Source organism: Protopterus annectens, chromosome 8.part0 (assembly GCF_019279795.1).
Source record: "Protopterus annectens isolate FY-2018-M chromosome 8.part0, PAN1.0, whole genome shotgun sequence".
Taxonomy (NCBI): Eukaryota; Metazoa; Chordata; order Ceratodontiformes; family Protopteridae; genus Protopterus; species Protopterus annectens.
In genome coordinates this window covers 1,349,057,387-1,349,077,055 of record NC_056741.1, presented here as the reverse complement: position 1 = coordinate 1,349,077,055, position 19,669 = coordinate 1,349,057,387, and the positions used below count along the sequence as shown (strand labels likewise).

At 37.5% G+C, this 19,669-nt stretch overlaps 1 protein-coding gene across 8 annotated transcripts in view; it reads left to right on the top strand.

Annotated features, from left to right (window-relative positions):
• Positions 1-14,372: 14,372 nt before the first annotated feature.
• The window catches only part of LOC122809420 (hepatocyte cell adhesion molecule-like), a 358,687-nt gene continuing 353,390 nt past the window's right edge, over positions 14,373-19,669 (top strand). For all 8 annotated transcript variants that reach the window (XM_044080912.1, XM_044080909.1, XM_044080911.1 and 5 more), the window contains exon 1: positions 14,373-14,720. In XM_044080912.1, coding sequence (XP_043936847.1) covers positions 14,642-14,720 — 79 coding nt within the window. In that variant the 5' untranslated portion in view covers positions 14,373-14,641. The remainder of the gene's footprint in view (positions 14,721-19,669) is intronic.

Below are 19,669 nucleotides of genomic sequence, written 5' to 3'. Positions count from 1 at the left end.
TTTATCATACTGTCTTCTAGGGACAGGTAAACCAAACACAAAACTGCTAAGGATACATTGTTTACCAGAAAAAAAGCTTTATAATATTCAATATTAATTTTCATTTACTTACTTTCTGTTAAAACTTGTTACTGGATAAAGCCAAAGGCCTTGACCCAGTCATTTTCCTATGTAAGCACGAGAAAAAGCACACTTTTCTTATTTTGTCATGCTCTCTTAACCAGACCATTCCTCTCTAATTTTATTTTTAAATTGCATTGCCTACATATATTAAAACTGATCAAAGAAAAAGAGAGAAGAAAGGAGAAAATAAAAAAACAAAAAAAGCACCTGCTTATATTAGTGCCACCACTACACTTAAAAATAAGTGAAAAAACTTTACTTCATAGTTTGCAAAGAAAGTCATGCACCATTAAAGTAATACCATTAAGAAGTTGCTTTTTTATTTACAGGTAACTTTCTACCTCCTCTTCCCTTCTCCCAAGTATTTTTCTGAAGATTAATGACAGGAAGTAGGGCATATGCTTCAGAGTCCCCTAGAAGTTTAATACAGTCCACAAAAATCTAATATTTCCAAATCCTCTTGTTCTGCCATGTTTCACAAGTATAATTATTGCTTTGTAATCCCACATTTATCAGTTTGAAAGTTACTGATTTTTTTCTCCAAACAGTAATAACATGAAGCAGGCCATATGCTTTAAAGTCCCCTACAAGTCCAAGGAAGTCCAATATTTTCAGATGTTCTTGTTCTGTCATGTTTCACAAATATAATTATTGCTTTATCACCCCACATTTGTCAATTTCCAAGTTACTAGCTTTATTGTTGTTCATCACCATCACACAAATCTTGTCACTGTTTCATTTCCAAGTTATTCTCGATTCTTCTAGTCACCTCTTACATTTTCTTCCTTCTCTCAAGCATTTTCTATAGAAACAGTGGAAAATATTTCATGGGCTCAGTCTCTTGGTAGTCCTTATTGCCAGAAGGACATGTAGCAGAACTTCCTTCTGTTTCACAGCTCACCCTTTGTTGGACAAACATTTGTATTTCTTCCTTAGCATGTACTTCATCAAAAAATTATTTTGTTCCTTCAGGGGAAAATATTGTGAAGATAGCTTGATACAGCAGTTTGAATCTCATGCCTGCTTCCTGACATTCCCTAAATAATGCTGTGACATCCAGATAATATCCCACTGAACTGCCACCAAATAATGTGACATCTCCCACTATCCTGGGTCAGTAACTAAGGAGTTTCAATCCTCACTACTGACTCCAATGTGAGACTATCACTTAAACAGGAGTAATATTTCACAATTTCCCCCTAAGAGCACAACAGGAACATACTCTATAAAATGGGACTGGACTGTATACTTCTCTCCACCCCTAATGTAACTCCTTATTACACAATTCAGAGCAATGTGTCCCAGCTTAAGACCTCTGATATACTCACACTTTAAATCTCACTCATCCAAACACTTCTGGGAAAGCCTGACACATATTTCCAGCTGTGTCCTTTCCCCAAAATAACCCTGTAATACTGCCATCAATCAGAGTGTCTTTGCACCCTTTTAAGGGGGTGTCCAATTATGAAATTAAATATTAAAACAAACAGTAGCAAATTATCTAAGCAGCCAAACCTTTGGACTGGCCTGGGAAGTTATCAAGGCAAGTATAAGCACTCTCAAATAACTAAAGAAAATACTGATTGACCAGCCACAATGTAAGTTAATAAAAATATTTAATAATGAGCAAAATAGTTAAAGATATAAAACGATCATTTCCAATAAACAAACAGAACTCAATCACCACCTAATCACAAAAGGGTTTGCATCCAGATAAAAAGATGTCATTAGGCCCCTCTATGCATCACTCATCAGACCCATCATAAAGTACAATGCCCCATTTGGGATGTAATTTACAAGACACCTGCAACAACAGGAAAGCACAGAAGTACCTCACCAAGAGGATCACTGGCCTCAAGCAGATGCCCTATGCAGCTCGACTGAAGAAACTCCAGCTGTACTCGGTTGCATACCACCTACTCAGAGGTGATCTCTGCCTGACATACAAGGCCATGTCCAACCCAGAATTGATGGACATGCTCCACTTAAAGAAAACCATATCCCCTCAAGCCACAAGTTCCAGGGATCTAAACCTCACCACAACAATAAATAGGACGTGCTGGAGGGATAGATTCCTGTCCCAGAGATTTCCCATGCTCTGGAACAAGATTCCAATCTACATTAGGTAGAGCTCCTCGCTAACCCTCTTCAAGAGAAACCTTGACGAGTGGGTGGGAAACAGAAAGTTTACCCCAGGAATCACTTCAATGGCTCTGCTGGACAGAGGTACAGGGAACTAATTTAAGGGGGCAGTGAAAGCCAACACATTCCGGCTAGGCTTGTAAATGCCTTCGGGCAGATAGCCTAGTACCTACCTATGAACTTATGAACCTATGAACCAAGAAAGTGAAATCAATAATGTAGGACAGAAATCCAACATTCAGAAAAACTCTAACTGATCTAACTGACTAGCAATAATTTTCCTATCTGACTAAAGAACACTGTCCCTGATCTAACTAAATTACTACAACAGAGCAAAGGCAGGCTTACAGTTCTGAGTGAGTCCTTTTGGGTATTCACCGCACAGTACATCTGTGAACAACTCACAACTGTGTGTTAACTGACTTCTGTAACTGACTACTGGCTGTCAACTGTCTTCAGCAGGCTCTTTTATAGACTTGCCTAACTGTCACAACTGTTCCAGTTCTAATTTTCATTTCACATTTTGAAAATCAACCAACACCTGTTTACTCAAGTTCCTTCCTGTCCTTCAGCTTCTGACAGTAACACATAGAAACCGTCAACATTCCAATGACATCATCTGCAGATCAGCTGAATCTGAGGCAGTTTGCCTTTAAAATCATTCTTCACAGACATGCGCAGTTAGAAATGTAAAAGAACACTGTTCAAGTCTTTAAAACATTCTGTACAAATAAATCAACATGTAAGAACCTATTTACAATAGCATAGCTAGTCATGCTGGCATATAATACCCAGGTTAATCTGAAATTATGTACAAAACCTCAGACAGACATGCTAGCGCAGATAACAGTGTCCAATTTCTTCACCCCCCCCCCAATGACTCATGCATGGTTTTCAAGTGACCCTTGAAAAACGATGCTTGAGAAAAATGGGTCTCTCTGGGAATATGAACCCACTCCTCTCCTGTGTAATCCATTTGCATTGGCATTACTAACCCCACTGCAGTGTTCTTCTCCTTCTGAGGAAACTTGGCTAAGCACAGCCCCCACCCCACAATCCAAAGCATCCACTTGCACAACAAACTCTTCAGTATAATCTTGGCTGGCCAACACAGGGTTTCCTTCTAAAATCTTCTTCCACTTTTGAAAAGCCTGTTCACAATCTGTGGTCAACACTACCTTACCTGGTTTATTTTTCCTAGTTAGGTCAGTAAGGGGTGCAGCCATTGTACTATAATTGGACACAAATTTTCTGTAGTACCTCACTGCCCCCAGACTCTCACTTTCTTTTTAGTGACAAGAACTGGCCAGCCTTGAATAGCTTCCACTTTGACAGGTGCGAGCCTAATCTTACCACTCCCCACTCTGTGTTCTAAGTAAGTGACTTCTGCCATATCCACCTGACACTTATTGGGTTTAATGGTTAATGTTGCCCTTTTAAACTAGTCTGCAAATGCCCGTAGCATAGTGTTTAATGTAGTGTTTAAACTGTCCACAAGGCCATTAGTCTGGAGATAGTAGGGAGCGTTCTTTAAATTTTTCGCCCTACAATGCTTTCACAAACAAGTCAGTAGGTCTGACATGAAGTTGGCACCTTGGTCAGTCAGTATCTCCCTTGGAAAACACCCCTGCTGAAAATTTCTAGCAAAGCATTTGCTACCTTCTCTACATCAATATCACCTGCAAAAGGAATAATACGTAATATAGTTAGAAGTGGCAGACAGTAGGCTCTAGGCTCTACCAACTGCTGTACTACTTCACCTTCCCGCCCTCCATTAGGAGTCCACTTTCTACACAGCAAACCTTCCTTCTCTGCCTCAATATCACCTGCACAAGCAAGCAAGATAAAAGACAGGCAAGAAATGATGGTTTATCTTTGCATTGTCATACACAGTATATCCGACATGCATAACGCCAAAAGTACGGCTGCAAAAAATAACAATGCTGATTAACCATGTGTTTGAATGGCAAATAAGCAAATTTTTTTGCCATTCAAACACATGGATCAAATGTCGGAAATGGCTTTCCAGCAAACCATTTTCGACATTTGATCCTTCAACGTTCTCCCTATTTTGGTAATACGGGTCACACAACAGGATGATTGCACATACCATGTGTGACAAAACGAAGGTAAACCTAAATGACATTAATACACCAACCATTAAAAGGGATAGTTGATGAGATTGGGTTAGATAGGAAGGGCAGGTAGGTAGGAGGCAGGGCTACCAGATTAAGGGAAACCAGATGAAGTGTGGCAGATTAATAAGTTGCCACAGAGGTAACAGAGACTAAGAGTGTTCAATCATTTAAAATACATTGAGACACTTGGACTAAATGGGGGGAAAACAGAAGGGTAGTTACCCTGGGCTAGCTGCAACACTTGGGCAGATCATATAGACTCATGGGCTTTTTCTGTCAGTGTTTTTAATGTTGTGCCATAGTCTATTATTCCCTGTGAATAATGAGGTTTCCAAAACTGCAAATATATCTGAGAGGTTGTTCTCATCTGTTTACATAATGGAAAGAATATCTTGTTTTGTACTTGTGATGCCCATGATTGGGTAGAATGTTGTTTTTACAACCGTTTTTAGTTGCTGTTAGTACTGTGCATGTTATTCAATGGTTCTGAGGATGTCATTATTGACAAAAGCGCTAAACAGTGATATTAACTTTGTGTAATAAAGGTTTGTAATTGAGTTTTGGGCCACCTGGTCATTTTACTTTTCTGGAGAAGTATGAATACTTCATTTATATATATACAGATTTATATTTTTCACAACACTCCATTTCCATCTTCTTCAATTCCTAGTTTTCCATATTTCCCAAATAATAACAAACATATTTGTATCTATTTTCTCCATAATTAAATTACCTTTGTCTGGACACTATCCATGCAGAATCACATTCATATTTATTTCTTGTATTTCAAACAATAATTATATTACTGTATTCTTAACTCTTTAGCTCCCTCAAATAAAAAAGCACATGAAATTTGACTAGCATGCTCAAATTGTTGCAAATATTAATAAAAATAAAGAATTATATACAGAATTAAACATTTCTCACTTCCCGGGTTCAAGTTCAATCAGCCCAAACTCCTTACGGAACTGCCATTATTGATCTTACCAGCTGAGAAGTCTGTTTTTCATTGGATACAACAACATTTACACAAGACACCTGAGAAGAAAATGCCTTGCCCTTCTCCACCGCACTCTCCTTATACACATGAAGAGTCTTCAAACTTTCACCAAATTTATCTGCAAATGTTAACACAGCTACTTCCATGACCTTTTCAGTCATGAACTGCTGTGTTTCCAAAACTAAATCATACCATTTTCCTGCCTCATTCCATGACAAGCCCGACTCATCATTTAGCTCGGACTGCAGCCATAAATCCACTAGTGATGAATCATCTAAGCATTCTAGCTGTAGAGTGATGATCTACACTCCCTCCTTTGCCTCCTTAATAACTGCACAGCCCTGATGATAACCTAGTACAACCATTTTTTAATTCAGCTCCATAATGTGTTTAGCAGTTACTTGTTCTCCTATATCACCTTTATTTTTAGCAAAGTATCCAAATTGTCAGTCAACTTCTCAAAAGTAAATAGAGAATCCACCTTTGATTGCTGTGGTTACTGTCATACAGCTCTTGTGCTAGAAATATAATCACATGAAAAGATTAGGGAAATTTCCTCAGAATCCCAGCCATCCTTCCCAGTCAAAAGCAATATCAAATCAAGTCTCCCTGGAAAAATGGCTGCTGGCCTAGAGGGGCTGACCCATTCAAGGAAGCAGTTCAACACCCAGAAAACAATGAAAAATGGGACAGGATTCATTTATTGGAGTTGAGCGTATTAGTGTTTGTACAAAATTTACATGGATGAGCTTGTTAAAATGCTCTCAGATGTGCTTAGTGGAAGGGTGAAAGATTAATCGCCTGTGGTGAAAAGGCAAACATTTAAGCCTAAATTTTTAGGGTGGCATGGTAGGAGGGAGCATAGGCCTGGACAGTCTGTCCCCTTTCCTTCAGGTATCAGACAGTGGTGTGGAGTCCTGACAGAGGGATGGACCCTTGTATACTTGAATGGGTAGTGGGCAGGCTGGAGCCAAGTCCTGGGACCTGTAGGCTGGTTTCACAGATCCCTTCAGTTATTGGGCCTGGATGAGGTAATTTTCAGGGGACTGCTTTACATGAGATGGTTGTTGATTTCTAAGTTCTAGTCTTTTTCAGCACATTTTTTTATACAATCTTTTGTAATCATTTATTGATATCATGATTAATCAGCCTAATGACATTTGACTGAAATTTTGTCTTAATTGACCCAATAAATGCATGGCTGTGGCAGTTATTTTCCAATATTTGTGTTTGTGATTATTTTGTTTAATAGAACTTGATTATTTGACGTTATTTATAAATATGAACATGCATGTATGTTTACTTACATCCAAAGGCATTGAAGAACCAGTGGATTTCCATCAGTGAAATACACTGCATAACAGAAGGAGAACTGGTGGAGTAGGAAAAGCGTAGTATAGGATGTAGGCAAGGTAGGTAGGAGGTGGGAAGGCTGAATAAATAGGTAAGAGTCAGGGTAGTCTTTATAAGACAAGTTGGCTAGGATTTAAAGCTTTCCAGTACAAGAACAGCAGGAAGAACATAAAAAAAAGCACTGGCTTATCCTTCTTTGTAACAATGAGTATACATAAATCTGTGGTTAGATTTAACCTAGTGTCTCCATCCTTGATTAAATCGAACCAGAGATTTGTGACATTTTCCTTAAAGTTACAAACAACTATGCACTCAACATTTCTGAAGTTAAGGATTTTAAACAGAGTGACCAACTCAAATTCTAACTCTCAAAATTTGCTTGTAATATCACACTTCCAGTGTGGTCCCAGCTGCTACTTAAGCAGTGGATTTCTACTCCCACCTAAATGTTTAGATTTGGCTGGCTGTACTAGAACCAAATATAATGGGAAATTTCAAAACAAGCCACCTTTGAAAAAAGATTTCCAAAGTCCTATAACAAATCTAAATCTCCCCATATTGAATACTACATCAAAAAGATTAACAAGGAACTAAAGGCTACTAACACCAAATGCAAGCTGAAACGAGCATCTGAAGCCAAGGACATTTACAAATATGTAGGTCAGTACTAGGCTGTTGATCCAGAAGACCATTTGTAGACTAGCCATAACCCAATCATAGGCTCCCATTGCATGACTAGTTTATTCCTAGCTTTGACCCCTTTCAGTGAGGGCTTGAGAGGACAGACATGGGCTGTACTCAGAACTGCCCATCCATTCATGCAGATTACATTTCTTTAGAAACATTAGGCAACTAAGGCATAACACGCAGTAGTAACTGACCTAATCCAAAAGGGCACCTCCCTCTCTGACCATAACAACATAGTTAATATAATATTAGATAAATTCAGTACCAACTTTATCCTCAACATAGTAATTAAAACACCTCAAATCCCTGAATCCATCACACTTCTAAGGTCTTTACAGCACATGTCCTGACAGTAATCTCTAAAACCAAAAATACTATTTTCAAGGGTCCAGATAATTTAACTGCTTTCGTACTAAACAATGTCTAACATGCCCTTGTGGAACCCATCCTGAACTTGTTTAAACTAAACTTAGTGACAAGGTATGTTCCAGAAGTGTGGAGGGCTTCTTTTATGATGCCCCTCATAACAGTGTCCCTACCATAGACCCCATAAACTATAGCCCTATTAGCCTAAGTAGCATAATTTGCAAGGCCATGGAATGCATTGTGACTGACTTTTTAAACTATGATATCACAAACCTCCAACAGCTAGATTCCCAGCTGTCTGGGTTTGTCACGGGGATATCATGTTGACTCATTTTAATAAACTTGTTCAAGATAGGCAGTAGATAGTGGTCATTCTGTCCATGCAGCCTATCTGGATTTGTCCAAAGTATTTCTGATGTCCCCATGCTGGGCTGGTAATTACTGACACTGGAGAGGGACGTTCACTTGGAATACAAATGGATACACTTAATATTTTCAGATGCAGACCTCTCTGCATCAAACAAAATTTCCCTTAGAAGCACACAGGGAACACAGTAAGTCCGTAGTCTGGATTTCTCTATATGTTTCCTTCCAGGTCACCAGTAAGACTACCCATTGGCACAGCTTCAGAGTTAAGTCCTCAGCTAAGTGTCCAAGCCAAGTCCTTCTCCACTCTCTCTGTGAAAAAAGTGCTTCATGTCTCTGCTCCAAGTAGCTGACATACACAATTTGAGATTTTATTTGCACACACACACACACACACACACACACACACACACACACACACACACACACACACACACACCTGGGAAAGGCTGGCACAGGCTTACCAGCTATGCCCCTTCTGCCCAGACTATAAGGTAGTTATCACTGCCACCAGGCACTACAAAGTCAGCTACCTAAGGCTCTTACAAGGGTACCCAATTATACTGAGTGAAATCAATATTAATACAAATGGTAGTTTGAATAGCAGCAAGGCTTTTAGGAGTGGACAGAATTATCACAAAACAAATATATGCAATTTCTCTCAAAGTTAACTATTTTCTAAAAAAGGACCAGCCACAATGAAAAATTTAAATATATTTAATAATAAAGAATAAAAGAATAAGAACATACTAAATATCTGTTTACAGTAAACACCAAAGTTTCAGTCATGGGGAATATTAAAATTAACACTGATGGAAAGTTTCACACAGTTATAGAAAAACAGTGCTTCTAACCTCACTATATTTTCCTGACTAAACTAAAAGAATTACTGTTCCCTAGTTAAGTTACTTACTACCACAAGACAAGATGATGTGGGTGATAGTCTTTCAAGTCAGGTTTCCAAGAACAGACTGCCCAGTCTGACTGAGAGACTTTTTAATATAATATCTAAATATTATTTCAGAGTTGATTACACAATGACATCTCATCTGCTCATCTGACTTCTGGTTCCCATGCTATCACCAACACTTGAAGCTGACAGGATTTTAGCACCTATGTGTTACCACTCACACAGATAAAGCTTTGCTCAGATCTCCTGGAAGTCATAAAACCATAAAATCATTTCACTCTTCCTACAGGAGATATCAACTATTCTCTAGGACAGACATTGCATCTCTGGCTCCATTCAAAACTGTGGGATAATAATGCCAAGGCAAAGCATTTTTGCCTCACAGCAAGAGGTTCTCCCGTTCGATTCTTTGCTGGAGTGCCTTCTGTGTGGAGTCTGCATGTCCTCCCTGCAGTTGGGTGGGCGTTGGAAAGACATGCATTAATGGACGTGCCTTCGTTGAAGGTTGGACGTCGAGCTGACACCTTGGCGTTCGTGAAAATCTAATGCCAATCATTAGTGGACCGGAGTTCCGCTGTGGCGAACCCTAACCGGGAAAAGCCGAAAGACAACAACATCTTTATGTTTTAATCCATAAAGTAATTTAATTTCAAGAATATTTTGCAAAGTCAGGTGGATTAAGATTAACCTCTTCACTTCCATATCCTCTGTTGAAACATAAACATTTAATTCAGTTGCAATAATGCATGTACATTTCTTTTCTTTCCAGCAGGGACATTGCTGATACATTCTAACACAAGCAAACTCACAAATACTTTTTCAAGAGAAGCATCTGTACAAATCAGTTTGATATACAAATGACATATAATTATTTACAAAATTCCAGTTATTTGTGCTGGCCTATGTTACAAATCCAATGCCCTATTTCTCCTGGCATGGCTGGCCATACCTACTATCATCACAGCATTCAATACCATGCCCCACAGTGGTATTGTTAATAAGTTAATGGCACTAGAAGTGGCTTCTTATGTGGTGAGGTGGACAGCAAACGGGATGAAAGGTAGAACACACATATTTAAGATTGCAGGTGCCTTCTCAGAAAGTTTGAAGGTTAACTATCATTGTACTTCAGGGCTAGTACCCCTACTTTTTGGCATATACTTCTCTGACCTCCAAATCATAAACCCAGAAGTAGTTAACCTAGTTTGAATATGACTGCAAATTAGGTATTACTGTAAAATCACCCTCTGATACCAAATCATTACAGTAATAACACACCTTTACAAACCAATGGTGTGCAGAAAAAGTACTACAATTAATTACAAATAAATGCAGTATTATCAAACTGGTAAACAACTGTCTCTCTCTCTCTCTCTCTCTCTCTACTTCTGGTATGGCCAGTACCCCACTCCAAGCTGACAAACTAATCAGGGGGTCTTGGCATCTGGGCCAACAACTACCTCTTCTGCAACTATCTTGTACTGACAGTGGTTAAAGAATCCTTCTACTTGGCAGCACTGATATCTAGATATATATCATCATGGTCAAAATAAGTTATCAGCCCTCTGTATGTCCCCCTAATTAGGCCACTCAGAGTATAATGCATCCTTTGACATGTATCTTTCAAGGCACATCAAGCAATTGGAAAGACCCAGGAAGTTCTTAACTCATTCTTTCCAATGGAGCTCAGGAAGTTTGAATTGTAACTTCCAATGGGCGAAGCCTAAGTCTTTTGACAGAATCAAATTATGCTCTCACATTTCGAACAAATGTTCATATCTCGGAACCATAGGGATTATGAAAGAAGTATGAATGGCAAACCCTTCAGCACAAACTGTTTTTTCAGTGGTACTATTCTTCAGGTTCTAGGTCTTAAACTGAATTTTATAAGTCACACTAAACACAGTAACTATTATGTTTGTAATATTTTGTAAATAACTTAGAAGATCTCAGCAACCACTCAAGATACACACATACTGTTAGCATCACTTTATTCATCTAGCTGAGAGCTTTCATACGAGGCTAAGGAATTCAGTCTGTGTTATTTGGTTGTTGAGATATTTAGAAAAAAGTGAAAATTATATCTATACCAATTAATATCATAAAAGAAACAGTTAATATATTTTTACTTGCACTAGACAGAGGTCAAATATTAATGTAGTTGAGTTTGCCACCGTGTAAGCTTTAAGATGAAATCTTTTAAAACCTTATACATAGCATGGTTTTGGAATTATTGATGCAAATATGAACAAACAATATTTGATGCCTACAAGCTTCACTAGGAGTTAACTGCAGATGCACCTGGAGACATCACTCAGATGTAATGAGTTAACTAAAATGATTACTAGCCTAAAGACCCTCATGAGAGGCTTGAAGCTATATCCTTATACCTAGCCTTTTATAGGTTTTACAATTGAGATCTATGTCTTGCATTCTGTGCCATTAGGAACCAAATCATACCTTTCAACTGTGCAGAATTTCACAGAATAGCCAGATTTTTGCCTCATAAAAGTTGTGGTTTTCCAGCAAATCGTTGAGTACAGAAGTCACTATAGTATTTAAGACAGACATTTGAGCACATATCCTTCAGGTTCTTAGCTTATAAGAGTATTATTCAAAATCTCTCCCTGATTTTGTATTTTTGCCCCCTTCCAGATTATTTTTGGCTTTGTCCAGAATTTGTTAAGTAAGGGGTTGAGAGAAATGGACCCAATCCTTCCTTAATCTCCCGCATCTCTTTAAAAAACAACAGCTAACAAATATCAGAACTCATGACTTTTTCTCCAGCAAAACTGACTTAAATATCCATCAACACAGAAATAAAACCTGCTGAGGGGACAGAGTTAATACCCAACATTTACCCTATCTATGGAATAAATTGCCTCTGTATCTTAAGCAAAGTGACACCCTTGCATTCTTCAGAACAAACCTTGAAAATTGGTGGGTTCTCAGAAATTCACCCCTAGACTAATCTACTTTGCCCTTCTAGAGATAAAGGGTATGACAGGAGGGTGGACAATGGTAAGGTGCATATGGTCTTCTAGACTCCCTGTCTGTAATTCCTATCATCCTATGATTATGGAGGTTATGGTCCAACTTGTTGTCCCTTAAGGATGATCACACTAGAGACTAGGAAGAAATTTCTTGTTTTTTCCCCAAGTGTTTTTTTTCAGGTTTTCACATTTCCAGCAAGTAAGAATTGGAAAGCTAAACATGTAGGGGGACCTGGTGGGAGATGGCATGGGCTTGAATAATCTACCCATTTTCAGTTGGGCAGGCTTTGGCCACCCTCCAGTGGCATGGGAGCCCAAAAGAGATGTGGACTAATGTATATTTACACTTAACTGGGCAGTGGGCAGGCTGGGGCCAAGGCCTAGAACCCACAGGTTATCTCTGCAGACCACCTCAGGCATTGATGTTGAGGTTGGCTTTCAGGGGAATGTTCACTTTTAATGCAGTGGTTGCTGGTTTATTGGCCTAACAGATTTTCTTCCAAGTCATGTCCTTTGAGCACATCTAACTATTCACTGATTAAAATTGTCTGGCATAATGATTAATCAGTCAACTGGCATTTTATGGGCATTTAATCTTAACTGGCTCAATAAACAATTGACTATATCCATTTTTCTCCAGTACAAGTTTGTTTATGGTCACTGGATAAGTAAGAACATGTTTATTTCCATACTGAAGCAGCAATACCTTAGGAGTCAACTACATTTTCTTTCCACATCTGTTATCAATAAATGTACTTCTCCCAATAGAATTTAGCCTCTATGTGTGTTACAGAAGGACAGCTTTAACAGTACTGAAAGCCCTTCCTGCACTTGGATGCCAAGCCTAAAAGAAGGATCAGCACCTACGGATACCACTGAAACTGAGGGTTAATATCCTCACACTAGCAGGGAATTTAGTTCCTGCACTCCCCCTCCCACAACAAAAAGGTGTGATATGGCAGAGTTTGCTTGCCCCATCGAAGGGAGAGGGTTAGGAACATCTGCCCCTAGGTGTGCACTATGCTAAGTGTTCTGCAAATGGAAGTAGGTGACTGCATTTATGATGGAGGTGGGTATTATCCCTTGTAGAAGCAGATGACAGTTCTTCACACATTCTGTAGCATGTCCAACCCTCATAATCTTGCAGACATGGACAGGGGAATGACTGGACTAAAAAGAAAAACCTTCTGATGGCTTCCTGGATGAAAAATCACACTACAGTTGTACTCTCACCCCATAAAAAGAAAAAAAAATGGGTGATAGCTCTGGATATGATGGTTATCACTTTTACTGCTTCCACCATCCATTGTCTGCTTTTATAGTTCCCTCTGTCCCTTCCTAATTTCTCTGCTCTGTTGCTCTACTATTTTCTTGAAGTACATTTGAAGCATGTACTGAGTTACTTTATAATACTGCAGGTCTTTTAGAAGTAAAACAAATTTAAAACTACCAGTGCTGTTGATTCCAAGTGAGACTATTGTCAGGAAATCCAAGTTATTGATGGTTACTCCTGCTGTGGATTTGGTGGAGATGTAAAAGTGCAATGGATAGCATTGTTGTCTCACAGCAAGAGGTTCCCCAGTTCGATTCTTGGCTGGGATGCCTTCTATACAGAGTTGGCATGTCCTCCCTATGATTGCATGAGCCCCCTCTGGGAGCTCCGGTTCCCTCCCACATTCCAAAAACATGCAGTAGGTGGACTGGCCACTCTAAATTGGCTCTAGGTGTGAGTGTGTGGTATGGATGAACTACTAGGGTTAGCCACCCGGCGGTGTAAACCTTGGCTCTAGATAATCGTCACTGCTGAAGCCCCAACCCATGTGCAAAAATTGGAAAAGGGGTTGAGGATGGATGGATAAAAATCTAGAAATGACAGTAAATCTTGGTGTTGTAGATTCTTGGCTAAAGTCCTTAACTTTATTGGCAGTGTCTACTTTCCCCAACTGAAGCAACAGTAACTAATGTCAGTTGTAGGATCTATGCCTTAAATTACTGAGTTTTGTCCCCATATGAACAAAGTTATTGAGAAACCAGAAGATATAAAAATGATTGCACAATACTCTGTAGATGGGTAGTTTTAGGGTTGCACAGTCCTGCTCTGTTTCACATCAGTATCTTAGGGCTGTGAGTCTCTTGAAAAAAGAGACATGCAGCAGTGAAATATATTCATTCGGTGGTCGGCAAATCTGCGACAGGAAATTTGGTGAGCTATGTCTACTCAGTTAGCATCATAATACATATCAGTAAACTGCCAATCTGTGTGAAACATAAAAGATCAAATTCATGAAGTAAGTAGCACATCTGCTCCTGAGATGCTTTGCAGAGGTAGCTGCTTCCTTTGGTTTAACGGGAGATGCACAGTCATATGTGTGCTTCCTGTAGTATATGTCTTTTAGTAGCACACTGAATCTTACAATTAATAACCCTTACTACTGTGTCTGTGTCTGAAGCCTGCAAAGCTCAACATCTGCAGAATGAAGTCTTCATGAATGATATGCATTTCAGCTCCTTTCTGTCCTGAATCCAAAGGCAATCCAAGGATGGCCAGTGGGCTGTTTTGTAAATGACCTCTACCAAAAGCCAAGTCATGAATGAGTTTGAATCCTCTTTGTTTCTCTTCTTCTGTATAGCTCTGCAAGCTGGTAAGTGAACTTAATTGCCAAACTACATTTTAGTTGCATAAAAATAAATACAATGCATTTAGACACCATGTAAAAACAGTAAGCTAATAATGTGTGTGTATATATAAATACATATACACATACACACATCCACAGAGCAAGAAAGGGAAGACACACACACACATATATTATATATATATATATATATATATATATATATATATATATATATATATATATATCTATATACACAATAAGATTGATCGTGTGTGTGCGTGCGTGCATGTATGTATATATGTAAGCATATGCATGTGTGTGCGTGTGTGTGTATCTGTAAAATACAAGATTCTGGGTTCTAGAGGTAGGACATCAGGCAACACACCTCTTATACTCTGAACTGTACAGATTTTTCTCAAACTTTACTCAGTCTCGCTTAAATCTGGTAATTACTTTGAGAAGTTTGATATTCATGTAAATGTCTTTAATTTTTGGAAGTCAGTACTATTCATGAATGAGGTATACAGGTCCTGCAGTACAAGAAATCAGCAATACCTTGTTTTAGGATCTGCATGTTCTAGTTATCAAGCATGTTTTTAAGAGAGGAAGAGATTTTATTTTATTTTATTTCTTGGGTGGGTGTTCAAAACAAATTTTCATTTGTGAAGGAAGAACAACTGCAAAACATGTTTTCTTTTTCCCATTTGCCCTTTCATTTTATCACATTCAGTACCATCTAGTAACTCAGGGCTGTCAGTGGTTCAGCTGGTTGTACACTCACCATTGATGCCAGGATGGTTAAAAGGCTAGGTTCTATACTCATCCCACATACATGCATTCATGTTTTAATAAAGACACTGCACTGCACTACAACACTAGTGTTGCTGTGTGTGTGTGTGGGGTACTGCACTTCTGAGGTGATGTCCTTTCAATAAGACACAACCAAAATACTTTCTGCCTGTGCTTGTAGCTTAGATAGGTGTTAAAGATCCCATGGAAATTTTAAAAGTAGGGTAATTTTATCCAGTGTCCTAACAAAATTTCTCCCAGACCTTGAGTCTCTCCTAAAAAAGAGATCATATGCTTTGTTTAATTAATATGTCGACAGATAAATTCATTTAAGAAGTCAGTGTACATGAAGCAGCCCTTGCTGTGGTTACATGGAAGTTGAGAACCTTGTGTCTTCAGCGCCTGTTTTTATTTAATGATATTCACTGTTTTGTTTAAAATATATGAAAGAATTATAGGACACATTTTTATAAGACTACTCATATTGTATATGATTGTATTCTAAGCAATCTTTGTGCTCAAAGTGCCATGCCATCATGTTTTGTTTTAATTTGTTCACATCTGCTTTGAAAGAAATGTATTAAAATATTAAAAATAAAATCAAAAAACATTCAGAGAAAATAATAAAAAGCATAAATGTCCACATACACACAGATACATACCACATACACATTAATTCTCCAGCTACCTGCTTTATACAATGGAGCCTGTTTTAGCACTCAGCGGGCACAAGGCAGAGAAACTATTTCTGAATAAGACACTTGACTAGTCTATCACAGGACACACACACACACACAAAACACACACACAAATAACATATCTGTTGACAATGTGGAGGATCATCAGTTCACCTACACCATGTGTAGAGAAAACCAGACTGCACAGAAACAGGAAGGTCATGTATGCTCCATAAAAAAGACAAACACACCCATATGTGTGTGTGTGTGTGTGTGTGTGTGTGTGTGTGTGTGTGTGTGTGTGTGTGTGTGTGTATAAATAAACAGAAAGTTTAGATAATGGTCTAAGAACAAAATTTATTGATATATGGCTTCATAATTGTTTAAGTAAATGTTGAAAATATTTTATCCTTCTCTTATCAAGTTTGCAAATGCTGAAAAGGCACTTAACGATTTAAAAAAATATCCATTTTATAGACACTTTAAGCTGAATAATATGGTACTCACTCTTGAAAAGGATCTGTTTGAATTCTGAAATTAATCTGATTTTGAAAATGGTGATTACTGTAATTATAACTGGAATTATTTAAATGAGCATTTAAAGACTTAAAATGGCTGACATAGCAGATTGCTGCTAATTCTGATGGCACTGGCAGGACACTCATGCATTAAATTTGTCATAGTTCAAAAGATGAGTTATAGTGTTACAGTGCTCCAGGTCAAATACCACTCAGGAACACTGAGTCCACAAGCATAGGACTGTAGAAGAAATTTCTAATTCTTTATTCCAGTTCTTGCTTAAATGTTCTTACATTTTGGATATCCCTAATTCTTGCTAGTATTTTATTCCAAAGTGCTGAAAGCTGTATACTGAAAAAATTCTGTCTTAATTTAGTTTCAAATGGACTCATATGTAACTTAAAGTAACTGTACCTCAATGAAAATTTGCCTTGATAAGGATGTATATTCAAGCCATCTTGCAAAAATAGGTTGTAAAATATTATATATGCAGTTTTCTACCCCACATTTAACAATAATGTAAGCTGTATACATTTAAATCTGTACACCTGTTCTTGTAAGACTTAGGCTTGTACTTTCAAGGTTATTAAGCTAACTCTTATTATAAATATGTACTACTGTACTCCAACCTAGGACAAATGTATATACAATAAATCAGTGATAAACAACTGATGCCCCTGGTGCTGATATTCTTAATCAGACCTCTAATTGGACTCAAAGCTTTACATTTTATTGCATCAACATGGTTACTAAAAGAAAACTTGTTGGCAATCAAACCCAGGTCCTTAAAAATATCAACTACCTTCAAAACTGCTGATGAAAGAATAATCTGATGAGGAACCTGGGGCTTGCCAAGGTACATAACTGAGCATTTATCAGTACTAAATTTCAGAAATATAGATTCATCCCAGGAACTAATTGCTTATAGATGTTTATTAATAATCTTTACATCATGATAATTTCTGATCATGAAGTCCATCTTTAAACTGTTGGCATATATTTACTGATCAACATTGTTTATCCCTAAGAAAAATAGAAAAAAAATATTAAACAGAATGGACCCAGGAATAAACCCTGTGGAACTCCTACAGACACCTGAAAAGATTCAGAAATAGTGCTCAGAATTATAACCAATTATGTTCTCCCAATTAAGCAAGACATAATTCACTTTATGATGTAAGAATTAATACCAGCATAAGTCATTGCCTTTAGAATAACTTTATAAATAAGGGAATCAAAAGCCTTGGCTATGTCCAGGTATAGTACACCTGTTATAATAGCTTTTTTCGGGGAATGTGATGTCAGTTTGTAAAATTCTATAAGGTTAATCAAGGTTGATTTACCCTTACGAATACTATGCTGAAATAAATCCAGTTCACCACTACTGTTTATGGGGTCAATAATACACTTCTCCAAACCTTTGCCAAGAACGGAGGTCAAACAAATGGAACAATAATTTTTGACTTCATCTGTGTTTCCTTCTTTTGTAGATTGGGGTAATATCATTTTGACTCAGATATTCTTCCGGTTTATTTTTGGTGCCACTTTAGCTCTACCATCAGATTAACCCTAATCATACCTCTCAACTGTCCCTGATTTTTACTCAAATTTTAGCTCTGCCCCTCTTACTCCCTGCTAAAACAGATGACATTTGGAGAAAATATGGTTAATTTCACTTGCTAAATAATTACAGTAATTAGAGTTATAGACTTATTTTACTTCAGAAAATGTATATTAATTCACATTCTCTTATTCTGTCAATGACTCAAGTTAATAGTGTTAATATTTGAAGAGTGTCCCTGATCATCCATAATTATTTCTGGATCTGTCTTTGATTCTATTGAGATTTTTTCCCCTATTGGTTGAAAGCTATGAAACCAAGGACTGTTTCAGTGGCATTAATGTGTCATGCAAGCATGCCATCACAAGCCAGTACCTGCATTCCATCCTCCCGTGACTTTGGCTCCTATGATACAGCATCAGTCCTCTACCCAGGGCTACTAGCCAGGCAGGAGGAAACGCACACTACCCTCTCAAAAGAAGAAGACATAGTGAGAGACACTCACTCACTAAAAAATAAACACAAGTCAAATATATGATATCATTAACATTAGGTACACAGGTGAGGGAATCAATGAATTATCTTAAAACTAGCAAATCAGGAAGTGAGATTTCCAACTCTGCACCATCTCCTGTACATTATATAAATATTGTCTTGATAACTGCGGTTTTACTATGTATGTTAAATAATCTCTCATAATTTATTCTGTTATTTTAATGGACTGTGTATGTAGGATGACTAGTGTTTTCAAAGTTCAATACAATGTGCCTGTCTTGTTTTAATGTCAGTTATAAACTGCAACAAGTTACTATGAATGCCTGCTTTGTCTTTTTGGCCTGGTTCATTCTTAAAATAGGTCTTTGGACCAGTATATATAGCCATTTAACATATATAAGAATAAAACAAAAGTAGATAAATCTACGTAATCTGTAATACATTTATACATTCCAGCATATTTTATTTCTTAAATAGGCTTCTCATATTTTCTTTTGTAATGTAAAAATACTGCATTTGTGAAGAAAGAGAAAATGCAGAATGCTTATTTCTAGTTTTCTTTGTGAATAAAAATCTAAAAGGTCAGCTTAAATGGACAGCCATCAGTTTAATTGTTTGGAATCTGAATAATATTTTATACGGGGTGTCCTTGAATCTGCTTTAATTATGAATTCTTTCATAGTTATTTTTTTTTTCCAGAATGGGGTTTTTGGCAATACTTGTTCATACAAAGAAAATATGTAGGGCACACATCTGTATCTATTATATAAATGTGTGTGTATAAAGACCACTCAGCTTGCATATACATTTGAAGCAATTTTAATTCTCATAGTAATCTGTTATCTTGTCTTAAGTTATTTAAATTTGTTTCTTGAAGAAAGAGTAAATTATATTTTTCCATTTTTTCTCATTATTGTAGGAGAAGATAAATA